A 27,022-nucleotide genomic window follows, 5' to 3' on the forward strand; every position below is an offset into this window, starting at 1 on the left:
ATTAGATTTTTCCCACAAAAAGGGTGGGACCAAGGTAGACAAGACAGAAGAGAAGAGCATCTAATACAGTAAGTTATAACATTCGGTGCCCGCCTTTAGTGGGAGCATCAAAAAGCTTCTCACTTTACCCATAACACCAAATTAAAAGAACAGAAAAATCCTTTCTTTTTTCTCACCAACTAAGAACTGTAAGATTTCCCTTTGTTTAAATTTCTCATTTTCTTTATATTTTATATATGTATATATTAAGTTTTTGTGTGGTCCTTTTGTTATCTTATAAATTTCTTCATTCTGAAGTTATTTTGGTGCTAATTCTAGATCTGGGGACATTTGTTTGTGAAATTCTGTTCTTGGGTATTTTTTGAATTGCTTCTTGGGTTATTTAGTTCTGAATTTGGTTCCTTTCTTGTTCTTGGGTAGGTTTTAGATTTTGTTGTTAGTACCTCTTTTCTTTGATTGAATTCTTTCATGTTTTATGGTTCAAAATCTTGATTCTTTTGCTGTGTTTGTGCGGTTTCTTCCTTTCCCCTACATGTTATAATCTTTCTTTTCATATGTTGATGCTTTATTTGTATGTTGTTATCATAGATTTTGGCTAATTTGCTTACGATAATTCAATGGAATTATATTAGTTTAAATTATTAGTTATCAACTGGTGCTTTCATTCTTGACCAATCTTCTGTTCTCTGTTTCATCTGCTCAAGTTTGTTTAACAGTTTTCTGGAATCTATGATAGTTTGTTAGGAGTGGAATTATGTATTCATATGAATGGTACAAGATAATTTTGTGTTTGTTTTTTCAGGTGCATACGTTATCGATCATGGAAGGTATTATCGTTAGAAGGGTCATCCCCTCGGACAACAGTTGCCTTTTTAATGCTGTTGGGTAAGCTGATAAACTACAAGATTATGATCTTTCCATTTTATGGTTATTAGTTTGATTGGAGTGATAATTGTTTATTTTTATATCATTTTTCTTTGTTTCTTCATTTATAGGTACGTTATGGACCATGTCAAAGAAAAAGCCCCGGAGCTGAGACAGGTTCTTATCTATATTATCTCATGGATATTGTCAATACACTTGGTTTGTGTCATTCTTGAAATCACTTTATTGGATTCTTGCATGGTAATTGCAGATCAAAATTGAAACATCAAATGTACCGTTATGGCAACTAGTCTGGTCTAGCATTTACGTTTTGACATGTAGCAGAATGCATTAGGATTAATCGATGAAGATCTTTAATCAGGAGAAAATAGGAAGTCTTATAAATAGGTTCTCGAAAGTATATACTTGTCAGAAAAACGTCAGTCTTGTGGGTCCATTTCTATTGTTTGTGATCTTTATAGTAACATAATCAATTACTGTAAGTTTAACGGTTTTCCAGTATGGTGGACTAGTAACGATTTCCAAACTAGGTATCTATACCATTATGGTATAACTTAAACCTTTAAAGTTTTCTGGGACAAGTCATTCACTATTTAAGTCAGTAATTCAAATCGTACTACAACCCTTGGTCGGGAGAAAATTTGGAATTGAATCAGGGTCAAAGAGAAAGTTGTCCAACATTTTATCAATCCCCTTTATTGTCGCCATGTTGTCCCAGTAAAGAGCTTATCTTTTACTCTCTCTCTCTCTCTGAAATTTGAAACAGAATGCAAATCATCGGCTATTTGCTGATTGTGTTCATTTGTATTACTATATCATTCAGCTTACTTGGTTTTTTAACTATTAGTAAAGCTTTTTAGTAATTGCTTGCTATTACTGATTAAGAAGTTCATGCTTAGCTATATTTAGCACACTGTATTATTACTATAATCTCCGATGCATCTTTTGGAAATATGATATACTTAAATGTTCAACTGTTATTATTAAAAGTTGCATGCATCTGTATTTCCAAAGTAGATTGAAAAGATCAACTTATTTTAATTTCAAGGAAATCTATGTGCAAAATAAATTGTTGATATAAGGCCATTGATCCTTTCTTTTTCCGAATGCTATTTTATTAAATTAACCAGGTGTGATTGATGACTTTTTGAAGGTTATAGCTGCAACAGTGGCAAGTGATCCTACAAAATATTCTGAGGCATTTCTTGCAAAGCCGAATGCAGAGTATTGTTCGTGGATTCTTGACTCGGACAAGTGGGGAGGTTTGTTGAACTTTTTTCTCTTCAGTGCCACAGGATTATAATGGATCACTGTAATGGTCATTCCTCTAGTTATCCATTCTATCAGAATATATTGCTAGGACATTCTTCTGGTTAATTAATTAATGATCCTGCTGACCTCATTATTTTATGTTCTGTTTTGAAGGTGCCATTGAGCTTTCAATATTAGCAGATTACTATGGCAGGGAAATTGCAGCATATGATATCCAGACTGCCAGATGTGATTTGTATGGTCAGGTTAGAACTGTGTGCATTCGTCGCTATCATCTTGTCATTATTGATGCTTACTTTCCCCTTTTGCTATGGCCTTTCATGACAGGATAAGAACTACTCTGAAAGAGTCATGCTGATCTATGATGGTCTCCACTATGATGCTTTGGCTGTATGTTGCTTCTTGACCAATTCATTGTTGTTGTGCCTGTTCTTATTGTTGCCCTTAAAATTATATTATCTCTAATAATGCATTAGCAACTGTATGCTAGGAGTTTTAAAACGATATATGTGTTACTCTTGCATTTGTTATTTCCAATCAAGAATAATTGAAATAACATTATTATATTCATGTCATTTTCCGTGTTTGTGAGCATACACAGAGGAAATTGTTATAAAGGCAACTTAAAATGAATCTGTGAGAAATAAGTACTACTAATTGGCAATGTAGGTGCATGGTGTATTTATTTTCCTTTCCTGATGTTTTCATCCTTTATTAATTCTTGCTGCCGTTCTCCCATCTATTCTTATGTTCTTTTGGTTTTTGGCGGTTGTATCAATAGATGTCCCCATTTGAGGGTGCTCCGGAGGAGTTTGATCAAACTATCTTTGCTGTACAGAGGAATAGAACTGTTGGGCCAGTTGAAGGCCTTGCACTTAATCTGGTCAAGGATCAACAAAGGTATCATTTTAAGATTTTATATTATATCTGTTTATACAGACAGTGCTTGTATTAGAGCTTTGATGTTTTTAATTGATCTCTACCGAGGATGTAAAACTTTAGTCAGATGACCAAGAATTCTGCAGGCGCTTAGCCTCTTCAGTTTCATTCTTTATTTCTTTTGCAATAATAGTTTGCTCCAGTATTTCCTGGCTCAGCAATGAGCATTTGATCTCGACTGACTTGGAGTAATTTCATCTGCTTACTTTATAGGAAGAGGAGCTACACTGACACCGCCAACTTCACTTTGCGTTGTGGTGTATGCCAAATTGGAGTGGTTGGCCAGAAGGTCAGTTTTGATTTCTATAGCTCATGCTAGCTTCAGATTTTCTCTATGCTTTTATCCAGCTTGACCTATTCTTAAATATCATGCTTCTTACATAAGTAAATTCGATTTGAATGTTTAGGAGGCTATGGAGCATGCACAAGCAACAGGCCATGTGAACTTTCAAGAATATAGATGACAGAAAAAGGTTTGGGCAAGAAAAATGGGAGATACATTTGATTTAGTGAGCTCTTTCTTACCTAAGTTCATTGAACTTTTTTATCATTTGTTTGATAGTTATCTCATTGGATTCTTGAAAAACCAATAAGGTTGGTCAATTTAGCTTGGGAACAGTTCGTGCCAAATGAAAATGTTTACTGTTTTCTTATGGAATTGTCCTACACACACACACACACACACACAATAGAACACCAAAGATAAGATAAAACAAAGAATAAGAACGCTTGAACTTAGATCCTTACATTCATGGAATATCTAGTTTTCTTATCTCCATGCCTAATAACTAAACTTCAACATTATGGCAATGAAAAGTTTAAGGTTCAGCACCAGTTAGGTTCAATCCAGCCGGCACACAATTGTTCTGTAGTTCCATAGAAATCTACTTCCGCATCCCCACTGTCAAATGAATGAAATTTGTTTGTTTCGAGAGAATAAAGCACAGTGCTGTGACCACTTTGGCCACAGAATCTGGGGAAGTAGATTTTGTTATCCATACCAGGGGTTGTTGCCATTGCAGCAAGAGAAGAAGAACGACAGATATAAATCATATAATTTCCCAAACTTTTGACCTCGATCCATTCCATTGAAGAGAGATTCAGCTTGAAAACGTGAACCCCTTCTCTAAATGCACCACAAACACAGTCAAAAGCTCCCCATCACATTCCACCAGAAAGTTTTGCTGGTAGGAGGAGCAAGGTCTTGTAGGATTGGGAAGAACTTCCCAAGTGATCCCACCGTTTGTAAATTGTAAAACTCCAAGATTTCCACCATGTCCCAAACAATAGAATGCTCCCTGATAGAATACTGGGCTATTTTCAGAGAAGACAAAGTCAGTCTCATCAAGGAATTCAGCATACGATCATTCTTGGGCCCCTAGACGATTGAAGCGTAGGCAAATCTTTGGATAGTACTTTTCAATGACAACAGCGAAACAATCTGAAGAAGTTGGATAGCAAGAAAAGCCCATGTAAGCAGTTAAACCATACGAAAAATTACTTGGAAATGGGACAATTTTCTAGTGAACGGATTAAACAGGAATGTAGAATCCATAGTCCCAGACATTAGCAACCACCCATTTTTGGAATAGCAAATCTCAGAGTTTGATAATGAAGGAGGTAAGTTTATTAGATACTTGTCCCAATGTCTTGGGTCAACCATGGAGCAGACACCATCTTTCTCAAAGAAGATAGCCATGGGATAGTGGAGGGAGCTCCAACCCTTCCAAGGCCTTCTTCTTCCAATCAACAGGAGGGGATACTGATCGAAACATTGTACAAGTCGCGCGCAAGTGCAAGTAATCAACTAAAGTGAGACGCCCAGCAATCTTAGCAGCAATATCTAATGGAACATCAAAATATTTTCTTTCGTCATTGCCTCCTTTCTCCACTACCACATTGCTTTCCCCCTCTTTGACTTGCAATCTTGTATATTCCTCTTGTGCCATAATGCATCTGATCTTGGCTTGTTCCTCGGCTTCAGTACTTGATCTGAAAATGAGATTGATTCTATAAGTAGAATTAATGAAAAAACTAGACAGATATTTACCTTCGATCAGATATAATCTAGAATGATGAATATGGTGATTGTATATTTGGCAATGGACGAGAATGCGATAGTGTTCTATCTCTAATATTGTATGAGTACAAAATTTTATTTGAAGGAAAATATATGCAATTTTCATAAATTTCTGACTAGATTGTCTGATAACAGAAGTCATAATTGGGATAATTTAGAAAGAACATAAGATCCGGACCATGTTCAACCTTCTCCCAAATCTTCTTGGATGGATCTACTCTATGAACCTTAATAGCAACAACTTCTTTCCCAGGCCCTATATCTCCATATTCTCCAAATCCAAACAATATACGGTGGATTTTGCCTTGAACTTGAAGCAAGAACAGTTCAAAGCGTATCATACCAGTAAGGTCCATGGGAACCCGAAGATGTAACGATGTCATGACTATACCATCAGGTTTAAGCTTCTCGATTAGTAATAACCTTACTGATGAGGATGTTTGGGCATGTAAATTACCATTGCAGCCAATAATGTGAAGTGGGTTTTATGTCTGATCACCCTGCTGGACCAGCTCTCTACTCTCTTTTAAACACTTCTCCATCTCCTCATAATTTATCTCAGTCCACTGTTCGTCTCCAAGCTGAAGGAATATGATCAGAGGAACATCTTTCGCCGAGAGTAAGATCATGCAATTGGGGTCACTTGGAGAGGAGGAGAAAGTGCAGTGGTGAATGCTTCCTTCGAACTTCAGTAATGGTAGCCTTATTTTCTGCAGTGTCGTGGGGTTCCAAAGAAAGAACCCGGCGGCCACGAGTGTCAGAAAAAAGACACCAGCCACGACATGAAGTCCAAAACACTTTACCTTCCAACCGTGAGATTCTGCTGAGGTGACTCTCGTTGGGGTCTGTAATGGTGCAAAAGGTTTGGGATTCATAGTTTTTGCCATGCGAGTAAACAAGCCAAGGATACGGACTGGGTGCTGGTGGCCATGGGCGACAATTTTCCTGTTTCTTAGCTGCCATTGGAGGGGTCGCAAGAACGGTGTTACGAAGGAATTGTTCAATCCTATGAACCCTAGGGGTGTATCCATATAATGAGTTGAATCCGTTTGACACAAAATAATGAACTAACCTAATCAGACTAATAATGGTTACTAATTGTTAATCATGACTTGATTTTTTTTCTTACGAGTAAACTATGAATGTCATGGTAATTTTATTCTTTGTAATATAATATTACTTAAATATAATTAATAAGTTTGTCATTTTATTATTCAAATATATTAAATAAATCTAATTTTATCCGAATTTGATATAGATAATAAATTTATTATCCACTATCCGAATTCGTCCCAAACTCGAATATAGAATACATTAACCTTATATAATTAGGTCGGATGTTTACAAGTATCTTGTTATAGGGTACCTATTACCATCCCAATGTAGAGATGTTTTCATCAAATAATAATTCATAATTAGGTTATCTTTGGTGTTGATAAAAGAAAAGAGAACTCTTCTTCACCTTGGACATGAAATATGAAATATGCTTGGTGTTGCTATGAACTATTTAGATTAATATTTTCATGGATGGGTCCAAAAGACCCAAGGCTCTAAGTTCTATTTCTGGAAAAGGTGGATCGGATTTCTTGATAGGTCAGGTGAGAAAATGGGATGTGAAGTTGGGCTTTGGCCTATAAATCATTGACTGTTTCAATCTTCAATAGTGAGGATATGGGCCAAGTTTTAGATCAATGAAAATTCTATTAATTTCCCTTTTTTATTCTATTAATTTCTTCGTTGCACTCAATCCTTCCAAACCCAAACAATATCCAGTGGGTTTTGCCTTGAAATTCTACCACGAACTGTGATACTTCATCTCACATTGAATGTGAACGTGATTATTAATATTTATATAAAAATTTTCAATTAATTACTATTAATAATTTAAACTTTAAACTTTTGAGAATGAGATTTAAAAATTGTTGAACGAGTGATGCCTGAACTTGGATCGTTACATGAACCATTTTCTAAAACATATCGGTTTTATGACTATGTCACTGTCTTATTTCTGTTTCTTTTGCTAAAGCACAGAAATTTAAGAGTGGTCTTTACAATCTTCCTATGATATTGAAGGTTGAGTGTTAATTACTTGTCTAAAAATCAGTTTTAGTGCCTGCCAATGTTAATTAGACTAATCTCAACCTACATTAATGGAAGTCCCTCTTTCAAAGATGTAGAGTCCTTTCCCACTTGGAACCCTATCAAAAATACATGAGGTAAAGAAGCCTAAGGCCTCAAGATTTTTTTGTTTCATTGTCAAACAAAAGTCCAAAAATAACAGCAGGGTTTGTGTTTTTAATTTTTCACTAGGAATTCATGAAAGTGAAGTCTTGATTGGTCCATTTCCTTGGAGAAAAGAGTCCGCAAGTAGACAATGGAGCATGGGCTGATTCTCTTTCCTAGCCTTACGTCTCTCTGCAATTAGGCTTAGGTCCACTCGTTTAAGTCATGTTCGTGTCCCAAGTCTCAACTCCCCCATGCAAGGAAAACGTGGCAAAAATGGTCCCTTGCTGAATCATGTCATCAGTGATTTCAATCGTTTCTCATCACTCATGTACAAGAAAACTCCAATGGGAAGTAAAAGTAGATCTAAATGGAATCTAAGACAAAATCTGTGTCATGTCTTAACAGCCACAGGTTTTTCACTTCTTGTCAAAAAGCTAGAAACGAACGTTCAAAGACCAAAAGTATCTACACTACCCCCCTAAAATGGCGAGAGCTCCCTTGTCTCTGACCTCCAAACCACCGTTATCACCACCAACAATCACCCCACTCCGCCACCAACGTTCACCGCTCACCACCGTCCGTGTCAGTGCCACCGCGGTGACAACCACAGCAATGCCAGACCACCACCCTTCACTGGAAATCAGTGGTGGAGCGGTTGATCGTTTTCTCCCAGCTTTCAAGAGCCTTCACCTTCCTTACAAGCCTTTTCCGATCGTTGGTTGGAACCGCCACATTGAGACCATCTTCGCCGCCTTTTTCCGTAAAGTCCCCGATGTCAGGTACCGCCGTGAGTGCCTTCGGACTAAAGATGATGGCACCATAGCCTTGGATTGGGCCAGCGACGACCACCGCAGCTTGCCTGCTGACGCTCCCATCCTCATTTTACTGGTTTGTATATATCTCTTCTCTCCAGAGTATTTATAATTATGAATATGTGCTACTTTTTTTCTAATACCCTTTTGCTTAATTTGATGGAAGGAGGGGAAGGAATCAAATTTAAAAAGGTTTAGTTTGATACCCTTTTGTTTGTTTGGTGAAAAAGGTTGAGTGGTTCTGAATTTGCAGCCAGGGTTAACAGGAGGGAGTCAAGATTCATATGTAAAGCATATGTTGGTGAAAGCTAGGAGCAAAGGTTGGAGGGTTGTGGTCTTCAATAGCCGGGGTTGTGGAGATAGCCCTGTTTCAACTCCGCAGGTACTACACTACTACTATATTTTTCTAATTTCAAGAAATTTTTGGATTTTTATATCAATTTTGAGGTTGAAAATTGAGACATAAATTTGTTTGGACTTTGGAGTTGATTTTGATTCAAGATCATGTGTGTGGTTTGCACTGATCTGCATTTCATAGCTAGGAAGGTTTCCCCATTTAGTAGCATCTGCAAATATTAAATGGACGTATGTTAATATTTGCTTCAATGATTGGTGTATGATCTTTTTTTTCGAAAAGCAGCATTCGAATCCGTCTTTCCCCCAAATGGTTTTTTTTTTTAAATGTTATCAGTAATAGGATTATTTGTTCTGGGGTTTGATGGCGTTAAACAAAGGTAAGAGTAATTGGGGATAGGCATGGCTGCATGAAGTCAATCATGGAACTGATATATTCTTTTTCAAAATCAGAGAACTATGGCTGTCCAAGAGAACCATGTTATGGACATCATAGTATTTTGTCCTGTGACTTTCACATGTGAATTTGCAAAAATTGTTGAGCTTATGAATTGAGATGCCAATACAAGTATTCTGACATACTTTGTTTTTGAATGAACCTGATATGCAGCTTCAATCAGCATCATTTCCACGAGATACGTGCCATGTAGTAGATCATGTTTCCTCCAGGTACCCCAAAGCAAATATTTATGCTGCTGGTTGGTCTCTAGGAGGGAATATCCTTGTTAATTATTTGGGAAGGGTAAGATATCAAGTTATTATTGTCCTTTTGCTCTCCTGCCACCAATGTAAATTGTTTTTAGCTATATTTGTTCTCTTGATAAATTCTATCTCTTCTGTTGCATATTTAAATCTATTACAAGTTACAAATATAAGCAGAACATGGAATGCACATGCTTTCACTGCAATTCTGTTATCTGTTATCTGTTATAGTTTCAGTTGAGCCAAAGATTCTGTAACAGTCAAGTATGTGACGAAGAATCTGATTTGGAACGGTCCAAGAAAACTTATATTTAGCTGACCCTTATCCTTAGAATATGTCACTTTATTCAGCAAATTCTTGTCTGTTGATCATATGGTACTGTCCAATCAAACAAAACAAGATTTTTATAGCTTGTCTATGGCTTCTGCCTCATTTATAAGTTTCTTATGTTTTGCTTGCAGGAGGCCAATAATTGCTCTCTCACTGGTGCTGTATCACTGTGTAATCCTTTCGATTTAGTCATTGCAGACGAAAACCTCCGTAAGGGCTTTAACAATATCTATGACAGAGCACTTAGGGAAGCTCTTTGTAGAATTTTCACAAAGTAATTATACAGCACATTCCTCTTTTTCCTACCATGAATGACATTAAAACTTCAAGATATCCTTTTGTGGACAATATTATCAGAATTGTTCTATTAACTGCAGACACACTCCTCTCTTTGAAGATATAGAAGATAAATTTAATGTCCAAGTGGGTTTGAATCCCCAGACTGTCAGGGAATATGATGAAGCAATAACACGCGGTATGTGTTTCATTCATCAAAGTAGTTTTGCTTTCCTTTAAGTTTTCCCTATCGTGCAGGCATTCTTTGAGGCTTTGTTTGATGGCATGCCTGTCAACTAACTAGAGTGACTTCCTCTAATACACAGTGGCATTGGGTTTCAATTCAGTGGATGACTATTACTCAAATTCATGCAGTTGTCATGTCATACAACATGTTCGGATTCCTTTGCTTTGCATCCAGGTAACTACACGACCCCTTTTACTGATTTGGTTGTAAAAGTTTTAGAATTATGTCAAAGAGTGATTTCAGCATCTGTAATTGCTTTACAAACTTGATTCATTTATGATGGTTTGTAGGCTGCAAATGATCCGATTGCTCCAATTGAGGGAACTCCTCGTGAAGATATCAAGGTATGTAATATTGTGTCACTGAGCTATTCCAATATACCCCAAAGCAGATTCATTTGAAAATCGAAAATATGTTTGATCAGAAAGTCTTTGATAGTTATGTTGCCAACTTATTCAGTTTATCCCATTTCTATGTTGCTTTCCATGTTGTATTCGATCACTGTTCATAATAATTTTGCATGCTGTCCCCTCTCCATTAACTCTATAATCAATGAAAGTCTATTTTCTGATGTTTTAGGGAAATCCAAACTGCATGTTGATAGTAACACCCCAGGGCGGTCATTTGGGTTGGGTTGCTGGTGATGAGGCTCCCTTCGGAGCTCCTTGGACTGATAATGTGGTGATGGATTTCCTTGAGCATCTGCAGAAAGCTGCACCCATATCCAAAGAAAATTCTAGCAATGCAGAAGATGTGCAGCAAGGTTCAGAGGACGTGCATCAAGCAAAAGTATAGTTGGCAAAGATCATGTATACACATGTTCTTGTATCATTTAATCCTTAATCTTGGCTGTACAATCATACCATCGAGTTCCATTAGAAAAAGCCGGAAATCATCTGATTCTTTATACTTTCACATTGTTCTAAGAGCTTAGTACGGAAGAGTTGATGACTCTAGTTGCTCATGTATGCAAGTCACTTGTGAATCTTAACTCATAAGGTAAATAAGGTTTATCTCAAGAAAACAATCATTGACAATTGAAAAGGAAGATCGTATGAACTTTGATTGATCATTGTTCAATCGTTTCTCGATAGCTGATCAACTCAAGGGTACTGGATAATATATGTTTACAGCTGGCTAATATGCCAAAATTTGTTATATATTATAGGATTAGGTAGACCTTGAGGATCATTTCTTATAGTTTATGGTTCATATATTAAAAGATAATGGTATATATCGTTCAAAGTCAATCTTGGTACTTAAGCTTTAAATATAATCTAAGGTATTCTCGATTTACATCATTAGACAATATATTGTTAGAGGATATCTGAACTTCTGATATAGCTGTACCTGATATAAAAGTATGCAGAATAACTCATGAATCATTCCTCCTCTAATATTAAAAGAATAATTTAGAACCTTTGACTAATCACCCTGAGTTTTTAAAGTAGCATCATTGACTAAAATTTTTAAGAACTGAAGGAAGCAAACAACTCGGGAAGGCTGCAACTGAGATGGCATAAACAGTCCACTGTCCTTGGAAATTCACAGCATCTCTTCATCTTTCTTTACTTTCCTTTTTGGAGTTGAATATCATCCATTGGTCATGGCAGCATTGCTAGCAGCATTTGTTGTGCCAATCTGGGACCTTGCCAAAATCATGTGGAATTCCATTTCGAATCGTGCAGATTACATACGTGACGTGGGGAACAATCTTGAGTCCTTAGAATATGAAATGGAACGACTGAGAAGAACGAAAGAAGATGTGGAAGCAAGGCTTGACTGCGAAGAGAATGAATGGTTCCAGCGTACACATGAAGTAACTGACTGGCTTGAAAGAGTACAACGATTAGAAGCCAGTGTGGAGGAGATTATTCAAGAGGGCAAAGAAGAAGTGCAAAAGAAATGTCTTGGAGGCTTCTGTCTCTATGATTGTTGCTCAAGCAATCAGGCTGGGAAGAAAGTGAGTGAAACACTGAAAAGTGTTGCTGAACTGATCACTGATTCCAAATTCGATGTGCTGGTACGGGATAAGCCTCGTGACTTGGTGGATGAGAGGCCTGAAGGGATCAGCTTGGGGTTAGATACTAAGCTGGACCAGGTTTGGAGATGGATTGAAGATCCATCTGTTGGAATTATTGGCATATATGGAATGGGAGGTGTAGGCAAGACCACCCTCTTAAAGAAGGTTAACAATAAGTTCCTTGATAGAAGCCATTCTTTCAAACCGGTGATGTGGATTCTAGTGTCTAAAGATGCAGAGGTTGAAAGGGTTCAAGAACTGATTCGGAATGAATTAAATATCCCTGATAGAGTGTGGGAAAATCAAAATGTGGATGGCAAGGCTGCAGAAATATTCAGGGTCTTGAGAAGGAAGACGTTTGTACTTTTGTTAGATGATCTATGGGAGCGATTAGACATCATGAAACTGGGAGTTCCCATTCCTGATAATGCTAATGGATCGAAAATAATATTTGCAACTCGATCTGAGGAAGTGTGTGGCCGTATGGAAGCTCATAGAAGGCTAAAGGTAGAATGCTTGCCACCGGATGTTGCTCTGGACTTGTTCCGAACAAAGGTAGGTGAAGATGTTCTGAATTCTCATCCGGAAATACCAAAGCTTGCCGAATTAGCTGCCCAGGAATGCAAAGGTTTGCCGCTTGCTCTGATTACCATCGCCAGAGCCATGGCAAGTAGGAAAACTCCTCAGGAGTGGAAGCATGCTATAAAATTATTGCAGAGTTATCCATCAGAGTTTTCAGGTATGGGAGATCATGTCTTTCCCATTCTCAGGTTCAGTTATGATAGTTTGAGTGATGACACTGTAAAGAAATGCTTCCTATATTGTTGTGTATTTCCAGAAGACCATGATATTGAGAAAAATGAACTTGTTGAACTATGGATTGGGGAAGGGTTTTTGGATAAATTTGATAATATATATGATGCCAGGAATGAGGGAGAATTCATTGTCGGAAGCCTAAAGTTAGCATGTCTGCTGGAGGATGGGGTAAGGTATAGTTTTTCAACAAAACATGTTATGATGCATGATGTGATTCGCGACATGGCATTATGGCTAGCTTGTGAGAACGGCAAGAAAGAGAACAACATCCTGGTACAAGATCATGTTACGTCAGATAAAGCTCATGGCTTGACAAGATGGAAGGAGGCTGTGAGGGCATCGCTGTGGGGTACTAGTTTTACATCTCTTAGTGAAACACCCTTTTGCCCGCATCTCCAAACTTTGCTGGTCGGGAGAACTCACCTGAGGATGTTCCCGACTGGATTCTTTCATCTTATGCTTGCCTTGAGAGTTTTGAACCTGTCTGAGAATCAGGAACTCAGGATGTTACCTGAAGGAATTGGTGAATTGATCAATTTGCATTATCTTAATCTGTCATTAACTTCAATAGGAGAGTTGCCAGTTGGGATTAAGAATTTGAAGAACCTAAAGATTTTGCTCCTAGATGACACATATTTCCTTACAAAGATCCCAAAAGAAGCTATCTCAAGCCTTTCCTCATTGACAATTTTCAGTATGTTCTTTTACCAAGGTTATCAATCCCTTCATGGCTTGGATGAATTCATGTTGGCAGAGGAGTTGGGGAGTCTAGAAAACCTGAATGAACTAAGTATCACCTTGTCTTTCTTTCAATCTATCCTGAAATTACTGGAGTCCCTGGAGTTTCCAAAGTGCATCAGAAGATTATCAATAGGATGCAAGATTCTGATCTCACTTGAAATCCCGTCTCCGCTTGTGAGAAGCATGGAGCATTTAGAGAGGTTTGAACTAAAGGGATGTTATTCTTTGGAGGAGTTGATCATTTATCCAGAACACAATGAGGGAATGGAAGATATACCTCCATTTTTATATAACTCAAAGCCAATGACAGGACATGAATGCTTCCGCAACCTTTCTCTTGTGGACATTCTGTTGTGTTCCATGGTGAACTTGACATGGCTCGCCCATGCTCCGCTCCTTCAAACTCTATTAGTAAGCAGATGCAACTTGTTAACTGAAGTAATTCGTGAAGATTTCAGTAACGGAGCAACTGAAGAATACCCAGACTTGTTCTCAAATCTCACAACGCTTTATTTGTCTGAACTACCAAGTTTAGAGTGGATCTGCTGGCAAGCTTGGCCTTTTGCTGAACTTAAGGAGATCCATGTAATAAATTGCCCGAATCTGAGAAAGCTGCCATTCAATTCAAACAGTGCAAAGAACAGTTTGAAGGCAATCAAAGGAGATAAGAGCTGGTGGGATGGATTGCTGTGGGAGGATGAAACTGTTAAGCTTGTTTTTGCTTCCAAATTTCAAGATGAGACCCTTGACTCTGAGTAAGTACTGATTAAGAACTACATCAATTCGTAATTCCTGATAGTTTTCTAGCTACCTTGCTTCTCTGTATCCTTTTGTCCATGATTTTGTCATCTTGATAGGTTTTTCATTTCTTTTTCTTAGCATATTCTACTCAAGTAGATCTGTGCCTGCACTCATGCAGAAGATCTTGTTGTTTCTTCATGTGCTTGTCTAAGATGATTATAATTTTTCTTTTCACTTCAAGTTCATCTCTGGCTGTTTAACTGTTAAGATGTTACCAGAGGAAGAAATGTTTCATACCCTATTAACTTTTGAACTAATCCAATAAGTGAATGTCTCACATCATCATTATCTTTTTTAAAAAAAGTTATCTTGATAAGATATACAATACTCACACTTAAAATTTTTTAGAATCTCTTATTTACTCGATACGAGACTGAGATACCCTGCTTAATTTTTGAAACACTTGACATGACAAATGCAGCCTACCAACCACATGAATCCAGCAGTGTATGCAGGGGATATTTTCACTTTTATCTGATAGAAATTACAAACCAAAGTTCAATGGTTGGGGCCAAGTGACTCAAGTCAAATATTGCAACCTCTTGAATATTAAATAGATATTGAAAAAAAACCAACGAATCATTTGCCGTTCAGGTTGGCCAGGGATGGTAAGCCAGTCGGACAGGCATTGTGGTCCTTTATTTTATCCATAAGAAATTCAGAGAGGCATCTCTTATAACAAAAATACAAAAATTACAGTGGAAAATATTATCATTTCAGTCCAACGTGAATTTGCTTTCCCTGATATCCTCGGATCCTAGGGATAAAGTACAAGTGGCATACATTCCTTTCTCGATTACAAAGGCAAATGACTATGGCCCCAGGCAGGATTATAACTACAGACAGAAAGGAGATGATCCAACGGTTTCATCAAGAGCATTATTCCCAATATATCAGCAGAAGGGATGAAACAAAACTCTCAGCATAGCATGAGCTAAGGAGCAAGTACCAGATTACGCAATAATCAGTAAGTCCATGAGATGAATCAGGCGTTCGTATTCACACGTCCCTTCAGCTTTTAACCAATTTTGAACTAGCAGCAGAAGTTGCCTACTTTCTGACAAATACATTACTACTTACTTCTGTTTGGCACATCCGACTACCGTGACGATAAGCAGGGCTGTTGGAATTCACCATCTACTTCTAAATCTTCTGCTTTAGAACATGCCGCAATTGGACCCTCTGACTTTCCTTTCTTGCCTCCAAAAGTTTTGCCTTCAGACTACTCTTCTGTGTGCCACGAGGCCATTCAATGCACCCTTTCATCCCTCTTGTTATATGGGGATGACCAGAGTCAGGTGAACTCCACTGTCCCACCAAGTCTGGGGGACTGAGCCCACCTTTACCTGACCCTCGATCTGGGGATATGATACCCCCATTAGACATCCTTCCATTTGAAAGCCTGCCATTAGTTCCTTCCACTGAAATTATCTTGTAATTGTCACCATTATTTGGGCATGACCTCCAAAGTCTTGCTATGGATGAAACCTTGTTCAACTGTCTAGCAGGCAACGAACATACTTCGCTAATTTCTGTGATTGGAGTTTCTCCACACGCATTTTCTTCCCATTCTGTTCCACTCCCTGAGAAATTACTGTCCCGATGATTCTTGTTCACAGATGCAGCACTCCCTTCCGGTGAATAACTTGAGCCCTGATCCTCAATATGGCTGACAGTTTCCCACCCACTCTCATCTTCTTCTATCTCATCATTCTGATCCAAATACGCATTTGAATGTCTCAGCATGCTGTCTTTTTTTATAATGTTCATTTCAGGACTCACCATATGAACTTTTGAGGCGTGGCTCGCAGGACTGTATGCAACACATGGTTCAATTTCCCTTTCATTGGCTTCAGCTAAAGCTACATCTTCAAAAACAGCAAATATGTCATCTGGGTTTGAGGGCTCATATGTAAATTCCTTGATGTCATGGACATTAACTGATCCAGCTATCTGTCTAAGGGATTCTGCTTCTCTCATGTCCTTCACATCCAGAGATCCAGTTCTTGACCTTAGAAAAGTCTCCAAATCTGCTACGAGCTTGTTCATCTGTGAATACCTATCTTCAAGTGCTACCTTTGCATCAATCAGTTTCATCTGAACACGTTCTTCTCGCCAGACCTCAGCCATCTGCAACATCTTTCTTTCCTCATCAACTTCCTCGCGAAGCTTCATGGAATCTCTCTTTAATGCTTCCACTTCAGCCTTGTCTTCTCCAATTTCCTTAGCCAGCTCATCGCATACTTCTTCAATTAGTTCTCTGGCCTTTCTTTCCTTTTCATAATCCTGCATATATTGCTTTGCTGATAACTTCGCAGCAGCCAGCTCATTCACCAATTTGGAATTGACAATTTCAAGTCTCTGACGATTTTTCTTTTCTCGATTCAAGTCAGCTTTGACATCATCAACAAATGCACGTATTTTCTCATGCTCTCTGCTCCGCCATGCAGCCCTTTCCTCGCTAACTTTCCTCAAGAAGTGCTCAAGTTTCTTTTTTGAGGACCGGCGCTCAGTCTCAAGCTCCTCAATGCGGGCTTGAGCCTGCCCTAGCTCAGTTTCAAGGGCAGAAACAATTGATACTGCACTTACTTGTTGGTCAATACGCTTCATGTGGCTGTAAATTTGCCGTACCTCATCTGTTGTTTTTAAGCAGACAGGATCCCACTTTGTTGCTCCCTCCATTGCAGAGTTTGAAAATTGAATTGAAGGCTCAATCTTAAAATGGAGAAAAATAGCTTAAGATCAGAAGAGTAAAGAAATCAATTAAAAGGTAGGGAAACAAAGAAATCAATATACAGAGTGCGCATCCCTCCCCTGGTTTTTTTGTGTATTAAAGCAAACTACAAGTGGTCTAAAACCATGTTGACTCATGTACCGGTACCAATAAATGCAACTAATCTGCATTTCTATTCTTTCCCCTTTTAGTTCATCCAGATTGATCGAGAATTCTCTGATAAGCCATGATTATGTTAAAAGTTCTATAGACTAACAAACTATCTGTCCAGCACATGATCAAATTTTCATATCAGTAAATACTAGATTAACTTCTGCATTTATATGGGACTAAGCCTTCAGGTTTGGTAACATTCAAAATGCCAAAAAGAGTAAAAACATATGTTTTTTTTTTCTTTTATAACATCATCAAAATGGAAAGTAACAAATCCCACTTAAAGAAAGAATCAAATGTGGGTCCCACATGCAGCATGACACATGCGCCGCATGAGTGAGATGACAAAGGTTTTCGGTTCCCTATGCCATTCCAATTCAACGTTTTCCATATTGATCAGGTCATGAAAACTTCAAGAGACTCAGTTAAAGAGCTTAATGAAATCAGCATACCTTACGCAGGAGCCCATTCTTTGCGCCAGAGACAGAACTAGGGCTCTGCAACGGATCCTTTGCATCCAAACCATAAATTTTGTCTTTGTGATGATAAAGAAAGGGGACACCCATAAAATCACTACCAGGCTGCAGGAAAATTTACAATGTAAAGAACTCCAAATGTCCGAAATCACAAATCAAGTTTCATAATAAACTTAACTACAACTGATCAATCAAGATGCAAAAGAGTGATTTAAACAAATTGCCAAATGTATTCATTGCGAATCAAGCAAATAGTAAATACCAATAGATAACATAGCCCTACAAATCCAGTAAAACCAAGCTCAGAGAAGCCTGGCATAATTAGAAAAAATAAAACCATAACGTAGCATCACAATGATGACAAACTTCAAACATGATAAATGCATCAAAAAAGAGACTTTCGGGTAAGAAATCATATCAATCAATTACATTTAGCAAGTAGTGAAAGCTTTGGTTTTTTGACATGCAGGGCAGAATCTAAGGCATTATGAACATCATGAAATCAAAAATAGAAGAAGAAACTTATGATCATACAGACAATGAACAATGATGACACTACTAAGATCAGCATTATATTCACTATCAAAGCTTAAAGCTTCAAATTTAAGCAAGAACGTAACAGTTTTTAGCAAGAGAAATATCCAAACTAATCCCTTCAAAATCACACTTTTGATAACATCATTCTCATTACAAGGAAAAGCATGTGAACACAAGAAGGAAAAACATAAAAGCACAGATCTTGGGGCCATGAAAAACGTTAAAAAATCTCACCTTGAACCCTAACCGATCCCTCCTCCTCTCTCCGGCACCGGTTGTCACAGTCTCCGGCAGCTGCAGCCGCCACAATCCAGCTGCAAGCTTCCTAGCCGAAACCGTTGAAGCTCCTTTCCTCCGTCGTCCCCGACCACCACCTCTCCGTCCACCACCACCACCATCCTCCTCCTCCTCCTCCTCAACTCCACCCCCGCTTTTCTCCCTCCCTTTCTCCCTCTCCTCCACCTTCCATTTCAACAACGGCGTCTCCGGCCTGCTCCGTCTCCCCACCGCTGGCGCACCGACCCGCTTCCACCTAGTGCTCCGCGTCCTTCGCTTCGTCGTAGTCGTCGTCGGCTTAAGATCCGCGTCCGTCGGATTCCTCCCCGAAAATGACGCCGGTAAACTCGCTTTCCCCGTCACCTTCATCTCTCTCAAACTCAAACCTCTTCCATCAACATTCCCACCAAAAGAAAAAAAGAAAACAAACCAAAAATTTCCTGCTACTTCATAAAGCAAAAGGAAAACAACCCAGAATACAAAACCAAAAAAGGAAAAAAAATGTTTGTAAATAACTCTGTGAAGTGTGTGAAAGTGAGCTGTGACAATAGTGAGTGAAAAAAAAAACCAAAAAAAAAAAAAGAAAGAGAAAAAGAAAAGCTGAAGCTGAGAGAGAATTGAGAGAGAGTGTGTTTGTATCTGTGTTTGTTTTTATGTTAGTTTCTTTGCCTGTGTCTGAAATGGAGAAAAGGACGTACCCAGCCCCAGATGTGTATACAAATACGGACATGTATTACCGTATGTTTATACAGTCAACGTATTCAGGGAACATTGGGATAAGATACGACGCCGTTTAACAGCGACGAGGACGCTTCCTTGCACGAGCGGGTTTGATCACTTGATTAATGGTGGTTTGCAGAGAGACGTTGTAGATTTATAATTTTTAAATGGGGAATCAAACGACCTCGTTTTAGTGTGGCTTTTGGTGAAGATTTTATAATAAAAGCTCTCTAATTCCATCTTAAAGCAACAATTAATGCTTAGTTTAATTAAATAGTTGAAAAAGGAATAAGTAATGGTCCAGTAATAAAATTGTATTAAAAAAATTAAAATCGGACAATACATCATACTTTTTAATACATAGAACAACTTAACACAGTGAATTTCAATGAAAAATTCACATAAATTTCATCGAACAATAAATATTTAAATTCTTTTTTATTTTCTTTAAACATTTAATATTCTTTTTTATATTAAAAATTTTGTTTTTTTTGTATTTTCACATTGAAAAATGAAATTAATATTTTCGGGTCCAATGGATAGAGATTGATGTAACAACTTCACTATGTACTTAACAGTGTTCCAACACTTATTTAAAAGAACATTGATGATTGCTGTACAAAATAAATAAATAAATAAATGAAAAATTAAAAAATAAAATGATAAATCCATGTCCACAAGCTTTCACCATTTTCTCACCGATCTAACTCTCTCTCTCTCTCCCTCTTTTGCATTATTTTAGTCCTGTCTCCCAAGGCATCCGAGGGAAATACCACGTGGCTTTATGGTTAAATTACACGTGGAATCGACCCATTCCTAATAATGAATCAACCTTTGTTTTTGTTAATTTGTATTTCCTTAACAAGCCGACGAAATGCACCCACATGGGCTGGCTTGATGTTCGAGCCAAAAAAAAATGTTAATAAATATTATGAACCTTTTCTTTTACTTAAATGTAGATCTCATCTTAATCTTAATTAACTAACCCTTTAAACCAATTAAGATGAATTATGTATTTTTATTTTAGATTAAATGAATTTATATAGTTAATGGTTTATTATTTGTCTTTAGTCAAAACATTACTTTTTAATTTTATATCACGTGATATTAATATAAATAATAAAAAATATCACGTTGTTATATTATATCACATCATCATTTATTATGATAATGATAAATTTAAGATTTTATATAAGTGATGGTTAAAGAGTAATCATAAAAATAATCATATTACATTTATATATCAAATTTTATAACATAATAATAACAAAATTAAAAATTGAGAGGTGACGGCTGCCATCACCTGTCATTACTTTGACTCCATCAATGATTATGATATGTTAATAGATCACGTTATATAAAATAATAAATAATATTTTAATTAAAAATAATTAATTAATCATTAAACATAAAAAATTATTTGATCCAACGTAATTTTTTTATATATTTTGGAGACTATTTTAGGTATTATATCTTCATACTTAATAATACTCTTTCGGCTTCCAAATATTCATCTTTTTTTAATTTTCAATATCTCAAAATGGGATATGCAGAGAATTCGAGATTTCTATGTATGTTTTAACCTTTTATTGCAAAATATTAGTCATTGTCTGAATAAACAGGTAAGGTCCAAAGTGAAAGTGAACCTAAGAAATTAACCCATAAACCAATAATATTTGTCACATTTTCTTTTTGTGGCTCAACACTCTCACTTAAGGAAAAATCCTTTTCTTATATTTGTTTGGTGCAATCAAAGACTATGGCCACCCAATTGACAGAAATGGAAATATGGGTCTCTTAGTTCTTGTACTAATGAGTGGGTTTCCATGGGATTTTGTGGATAATTTGTTGTTAAACCCATGTGGGTCCAATTGTGTTTTAAGGTTAATTGTGGGCCCATTGACTTCATCTTAATAAAGTCTAAAAACCTAAACTAAACTTTTAATCTCCTTTTCCCCTTTTTAAACTACCCAAGCTTCATGTGATGTTGAAGGTTGAAGTCATTAATGCCAAAGTTTCAAAAGTCATGTTGACTATGGTATCAAATTTTAATTTCTAACCATACATACATTATCATTTTATGAATGATTCACAATTTAATTTATCAAGTGAAACCGATCGTATAAAATAAATCTATAAATGGGATAAATAAGTTCAAGTCGTATATTTGGATTTTCGGGCCATCCTTTAATAAATGAAACATTTCTCAAGCTTTCAATGCTTGGTTGGTGTCATGTTGGATTCAATTCCTTTCATTTCATGGGATTAAAGAGCTTGAAGTTTGTACTAAAAGAAACTATATATGGCAAATATTTCAAATGACTTCTCTTACCTAATAAGATGAGATACAGAATCATAAAAGTTTGAGCTAAAAAATATCCCAATGTGAAAGCACTTTGTTCAAATAAATGCCAAGAATGAAAGGGGTCCCATGAATAGTTGCTTGCATGTTTGCAATATTCCAATGATCAGTGGGTGGACTGCTCACCCATGGCCAATACAAAGTATAAGCTTCCAGCCCATCATGAACAATTTTGGCTATATATGAACTATATATTATGCAATATGATAAGTAATTAAATTAATCCTGAATAACCCAAAATTAAGCTCCCAAGAACACATATTAAGGAGATCACAAAGGCTTAGCCAGAAAAGTTCCAAAACTCTCATGATTCTTCTTCTGGTGTCCCTTTAGTGGGGACAATGAATGAGAATGTGTAGATTGTAGATCTTACTTTTTGGACAGTTTCAATAAGATAGAAAGATAATTGGTATTCATTTGGTCTAGTGATAAATTCAAAATTTTACATAAAAGGTGATTAAAGAATAATTATATAAAATTATAAATATATATATCAAATTAGATATATATAATAATAATAATTATTAAAAATTAAAAAGTGACTATCACCACCTTGACTCTGCCTTTGATTCTCACCAACATTTAGAGCCTGTGTAAGGTTATTATTAACTTGATTTTATTAAGAGCTCAAACTAACAAGTGTCTATATCTGCAGAAAAAGTACATAAGCTTAAGAGTTTGTGTGCCTGAGCTTTGAGTTAATAGAATTCAGATCTTAATTGCAACAAAATAAGATGCTTCTGATCTCTGATTAGCTTCTGGATTCTGGACATGTGACTTCCATGGCGAGTCAGTTTAATTAACCTACTGATATCTGTAAAATCTGCATCATTTAATAGAGCTGGTGAAAGAGTAAAAGGACTTGTGTTATAAGAGAGAGAATTTGAAGCGACTGTTCTTCAAAAGGGTACTATTATTTTTTAAGTTATAAGTTTGCCTAACCAACCTAGCTATAAGCAAAGGCTAATGATTATAACTATGTCAGCTATGGGCCTTTAGGGAGCCAAGAAGAAGCCAAACTGCTAAGACATAGCATCAAAATCAGAGAAAAATACATGGATTCAAAGGTTTTTTAATGATATCGCAATGCATAAAAATCATGCAACAACCATTCAACGAACCAGTCTAGCAATGTTACTTTTTCCTTTAGATAAGATAAGATATTCAAACTATAAAAAATAATTATATTTGCATGAGGTTTGGTCTATGATTTTCAGTTCTAGTCTAGGCTAATGAAGATGTCTAAGCCAATTATGACCCCATGCTTGGGCCCTGGCTAAAAGTTTGTATTTGTAGATGAGCTAGCTTGTCAATAGGCCTTGGGTTGGGGGGAAGCTAGCCTGGTAGGAGATTATTTATTGTGCCCACATTCAATTTGCAAAGCCCAATGAATCCAAGAAAAATCAAGCAAAAAAGGGTATCAAAATCTGCATTCATCAAGCATGAAAAAAATTAAATTAAAAAAAAAAGAAAAAAATTGCTTATTCTCATAAGACTGAACTCATACTTCCATCACTCTAATGATTATGATGTTTTGTCGTTTTAAGTATGAAATAATTGAAACTTTGATATGAAGTCTTGAGGAGATTTAAATTGGCAATGTCAAGTGTTCTATAGCTAGCTTTTGCTATCAGCATTTATCACTCTCTATTCCAATTTTCAACCATTTGTAAGTTATGTGGTCTATATCACATTGCCCATAGTTTCCTTGCACCAGTTAAATGTTTAGAGTTTGTCTTTTATTTTTATGAAAAATAATATTAAAAACAAATAAATGATAAACAATAAATATGTTACAAATTCTGTCGACGTCGAACACCATTTTTGTGAGTTTATTAGTCAATTCATTTGTAATCAAACAAAAAACTAATGTTAATAAAGTTTGAAAGCAAACTGATATTGCAGATTCTTTGGAGCTGTAATATTTAAGTGGTTGACCCAAATATTACTTAATTTCTCCCTCTTGTTCTTGCCAAAGTGTGAGTAGGTGAGAGGTTATGTGATGGATGCTCAATTTTTTCCACTCTTGATTAGCCTAACGAACCTGGAGGATGGAAAAAGTGAAGATTATGTTATAACAAAGCAATTGACTCAGATTAAACGAATTGATTCCTTTTCTATTATAAAGTCTTTTAACTTATATTTAACAATTGACTGTCTAATTGGAGTAATAGTGGTTCCACACCTATGATAGCAACATGCATGAACAGGGAAAAACCTGATTATTCAAGAGAAAATTGTGAGCAATTGTTTGCTGACTGAATAGTAAAGATCAAGTCAAATTGGCAATTGAATATTGAAAATTCTAATAAAAATGATATAATGCTTCAAACTTGGCTCCCAATTAAGAGGGAAAAGGTAGAAGATTCAAATGTTTTTTCTTTCTTATAACTTGTTTATATCATATGTATGAAAAAGTAAAGAAATTGTTAATTAACCATTAGCATATGTCAAAAATGACTAATCTTAAACCTCAATATAAGTAAAATTCTATTGGTTGAAAATTATTTGGTGATTAGGGTATATTTACAAGAAAAATACATTATAGGTAAGAGTTCTTAGTAGGTAGAAATTCTTGGTGACCATTAGAATTATGGGAGAGAGAGGTTTTTTATAAATGTTTTACAATGAGGATGTGAGAAAGAGTGGGGAAACATAGCATTCCATGAATTTAAACACTAAGGAACATGAAATTGGGTTTTGTTTTGGGGTTCGAGTTTAGTGTTTGTATTTAAATGTCGTGTACCTTTGTAATCTTTACGTTTTAAATATTATTTTTTATGTGATTTTTTTGTATGTTGATCTCACTATTGGATATAGGGTTTATGTTGATTCCAATATGTCAAAAGGCGATTAATCTCAATATCCTCGATATAAGAATTATAAAATAATTCAAACCGTCACTGAATTTAAAGAAATTATATACATTTATCACAAAACGTACAGAAATCAAACTTGGATAAATTTCAAATCCATCTTAATCTAATTAGGCACTTGAAAAAAAAAATTGGCCTACCTCTATCAATATCCTACGATATGTGCATGCATGTTAAACTAAACCTTTACTTGATCAAGTCAGCTAGATATAAACAAGTCAATGCATGAGAAAAGAATCATAAATAGTAGTCTATATATGTATATCACAACTTGCTTTGAAAAAAACCCTATTTTATAAAACGTGCCTAAGCTCATCAAGACCGTAAATTCATGGTCAAATTATCAAGCCAAAAAGGAAAAAGTTTGGTTGGTCACTTTGCTAAGTGATCAAATTGGACTAACAAGAGAATAAAATAATGTAAAAAGGCAAAAGAATGGGTTGCTTTTGTACTTATTGCACGGCACCGTGGACTAATTATAACAAGGAATCTATATTTGGTTCCTGCTTATAGCTTATAACTCTCTGATTTTGGAGGCTGACGGCTTGGAAATTTTCCAATTCGGATTGATATTTGGAGAAGATAGAATACCTATCATTGTTGAATCATCAAAACCCAACGGGTGATTGATGGAAATTTTCCAGGAAAGTACGTGTAGATCTACCACACCTACCCCCCAAAAGAAAGAAAATGGTGTTCTGATGGAGAAGGGGGCAAATGAAATTCCATGAAAAGAATATACGAATTCTACGTACCAGGCTATCATTCTGCCAATATAGAAATATATGCCCTTGTTGTAGATTGAAAAGATTAGATAACACTGGTGGTGAGCTGGTGGAAGGCGGTGGTGACAGCAGAATATGGTTTAATACCCAATTTCAGGTTCATGTTGAATCTTTTAACTTATTTTTAAAGGAATAATAAATCATCAATTTGTAATTTCACGTATGATTATTCATGTGTTAACGTCTTTTATCGCTGTAGCTTATCTGACATGTTAACTGCCATATGTTTTTGTAATAAAATCATAATTTAAATTTTAAATTTAAAATATGAAAATTCTAAATTAAGAATTATACTAAATTAAGAATAATTTTATTTTTGACATAAAAGAGATAATTTTCTCTCATTCCACCATCTTAAACTCAAAATCAAAAGATTAAAAACTATACTGACAATGAAACTTTTGACCACATTTACTTCCTTTTTAAATCATCGATAATTTCATTTTGAAATAAAAGAGACTCATCTCATCATTTTAAAATTAAAATCAAAATTAAAAATTATATCAACAATGAAATTTTTAGACCTATTTCATTCTTAAAATAAAAATTAATTTTCTTTCGCATTAATATCTCAAAGTCAAAATCGAAATTAAAAAACTATACATACAAATATTCTTCCTCTTTAAAAATCTCACCGACAAGATAGTTTTCTCTCACTTCGTGGAGACTTTTGCAAAGACCTCTCACCCTAGCAATAATAACGTCCCCATTGATGAGAGAAAAGAAATGGGGGCATTAGGCAGCAACTGCCTGCCCTGGTTGCCTTTTAACAGCACTATAAGGCAAAGCTGACTCCCATTGTTGCCACAAACCAAAATGTGAGGTCCTCGTGCATTGCACATGACCATCAGCATTCAATATATGAGAGTCATCACAAAATTCCATCAACAACCATGCAAATAGAGTACTGCCACTTGTTAAAGAAGAACTAGCTAGCTAGCCCATGATGAAGTAGGTGCATGATGCCGATGGTGCCGATGATAGGATTGTGAAAGCTTTATATAAGATTTTCAGTCTTATTTTGGGTGAGTGATTGTTTTGGATTGTAGGATAATACATGGGAATTGTGGGGTTAGGAGCCAACTTCGACTCACCAACCTTCCACAAAAAGATGAACCCCTCCCCATTTTTGAGCAAATTATATTAGATTGGTGCTAATTTTCCTCCATGGTTGTACCCATCACAAATTAATTATCTGTCTAACTCATGGTTTAATTTAGATTTTATACCCTTTTTTTCTTTGGTAATAGGAGATCATATAGTTTGATTTGAATGAATTGCATCTAAGAAGTTGTTTTACCCTAATTTAATTTCTTTAACTTTTTCAAAGATAAATATACGATTAATTTTATACAAATAGTAATTCAAAGGGATCGAATATCTAAAAATCTTCAAAATCAAATCTATTAACATTAACTAATTGCATTTTGAACATAATTAACTTTTTAACAAAAGGATTGAATCAGTTAATCTAGAAAAATTTTTTGTATATTCTTTTTTGTATGATTTTATATGTTTTATTCATCATGTCAAGATTTTACACCTATTCATATTAGTACAATCAATTACCCTATTTTGTCTTAATTCTTTTGGATTTT

At 36.0% G+C, this 27,022-nt stretch overlaps 4 protein-coding genes across 5 annotated transcripts; 3 read left to right on the forward strand and 1 right to left on the reverse strand.

Annotated features, from left to right (window-relative positions):
- The first annotated feature begins 47 nt into the window (after positions 1-47).
- LOC18593509 (OTU-like cysteine protease family protein) lies at positions 48-3,749 on the forward strand. Of its 2 annotated transcripts, none has more exons than XM_007020770.3 (9): positions 48-188; positions 803-885; positions 996-1,041; positions 2,039-2,147; positions 2,311-2,402; positions 2,485-2,547; positions 2,939-3,057; positions 3,310-3,385; positions 3,504-3,749. In XM_007020770.3, the coding sequence occupies exons 2-9, from the start codon at positions 821-823 to the stop codon at positions 3,558-3,560; spliced, it is 627 nt and encodes a 208-aa protein (XP_007020832.1). In that variant the 5' UTR covers positions 48-188; positions 803-820; the 3' UTR covers positions 3,561-3,749. The 2 variants fall into 2 exon arrangements, with proteins under 2 accessions (XP_007020832.1, XP_017980561.1); XM_018125072.2 differs by lacking the exon at positions 48-188 and adding an exon at positions 277-416.
- Positions 3,750-7,777: 4,028 nt separating this feature from the next.
- On the forward strand, positions 7,778-11,204 carry LOC18593511 (embryogenesis-associated protein EMB8-like). The gene is made up of 8 exons (XM_007020772.3): positions 7,778-8,290; positions 8,468-8,596; positions 9,179-9,310; positions 9,733-9,875; positions 9,979-10,076; positions 10,204-10,298; positions 10,415-10,468; positions 10,704-11,204. Exons 1-8 carry the CDS (start codon positions 7,886-7,888, stop codon positions 10,917-10,919), a joined length of 1,272 nt encoding a protein of 423 aa, XP_007020834.3. The 5' UTR covers positions 7,778-7,885; the 3' UTR covers positions 10,920-11,204.
- A 306-nt stretch (positions 11,205-11,510) lies between these two features.
- Positions 11,511-14,685, forward strand: LOC18593512 (putative disease resistance protein At1g61300). The gene has a single exon (XM_018124168.2). It carries the CDS (start codon positions 11,731-11,733, stop codon positions 14,461-14,463), a length of 2,733 nt encoding a protein of 910 aa, XP_017979657.2. The 5' UTR covers positions 11,511-11,730; the 3' UTR covers positions 14,464-14,685.
- Positions 14,686-15,142: 457 nt separating this feature from the next.
- LOC18593513 (actin cytoskeleton-regulatory complex pan-like protein) lies at positions 15,143-19,347 on the reverse strand. The gene is made up of 3 exons (XM_007020777.3): positions 18,640-19,347; positions 17,845-17,973; positions 15,143-17,220 (listed from the first exon to the last, which is right to left on the reverse strand). Exons 1-3 carry the CDS (start codon positions 19,048-19,050, stop codon positions 15,649-15,651), a joined length of 2,112 nt encoding a protein of 703 aa, XP_007020839.2. The 5' UTR covers positions 19,051-19,347; the 3' UTR covers positions 15,143-15,648.
- Positions 19,348-27,022: the final 7,675 nt, after the last annotated feature.

This window comes from Theobroma cacao, chromosome 7 (genome assembly GCF_053813885.1).
Source record: "Theobroma cacao isolate CCN51 chromosome 7, ASM5381388v1, whole genome shotgun sequence".
Classification (NCBI taxonomy): Eukaryota; Viridiplantae; Streptophyta; class Magnoliopsida; order Malvales; family Malvaceae; genus Theobroma; species Theobroma cacao.

Bases quoted from the DNA above. Each gene is read 5' to 3' on its own strand.
- LOC18593509 (XM_007020770.3), top strand. From the start codon at position 821: ATGGAAGGTATTATCGTTAGAAGGGTCATCCCCTCGGACAACAGTTGC. The intron at 2,403-2,484 runs GTTAGAACTGTG...CTTTCATGACAG, and splicing joins GATGTGATTTGTATGGTCAG to GATAAGAACTACTCTGAAAG. The intron at 3,386-3,503 runs GTCAGTTTTGAT...TTGAATGTTTAG, and splicing joins TTGGAGTGGTTGGCCAGAAG to GAGGCTATGGAGCATGCACA.
- LOC18593512 (XM_018124168.2), top strand. From the start codon at position 11,731: ATGGCAGCATTGCTAGCAGCATTTGTTGTGCCAATCTGGGACCTTGCC.
- LOC18593513 (XM_007020777.3), bottom strand. From the start codon at position 19,050: ATGAAGGTGACGGGGAAAGCGAGTTTACCGGCGTCATTTTCGGGGAGG. The intron at 17,974-18,639 runs GTGAGATTTTTT...ATTTTCCTGCAG, and splicing joins GGGATCGGTTAGGGTTCAAG to CCTGGTAGTGATTTTATGGG. The intron at 17,221-17,844 runs GTATGCTGATTT...CTCCATTTTAAG, and splicing joins AGAATGGGCTCCTGCGTAAG to ATTGAGCCTTCAATTCAATT.
- LOC18593511 (XM_007020772.3), top strand. From the start codon at position 7,886: ATGGCGAGAGCTCCCTTGTCTCTGACCTCCAAACCACCGTTATCACCA. The intron at 8,597-9,178 runs GTACTACACTAC...CCTGATATGCAG, and splicing joins GCCCTGTTTCAACTCCGCAG to CTTCAATCAGCATCATTTCC. The intron at 9,876-9,978 runs GTAATTATACAG...TATTAACTGCAG, and splicing joins CTTTGTAGAATTTTCACAAA to ACACACTCCTCTCTTTGAAG.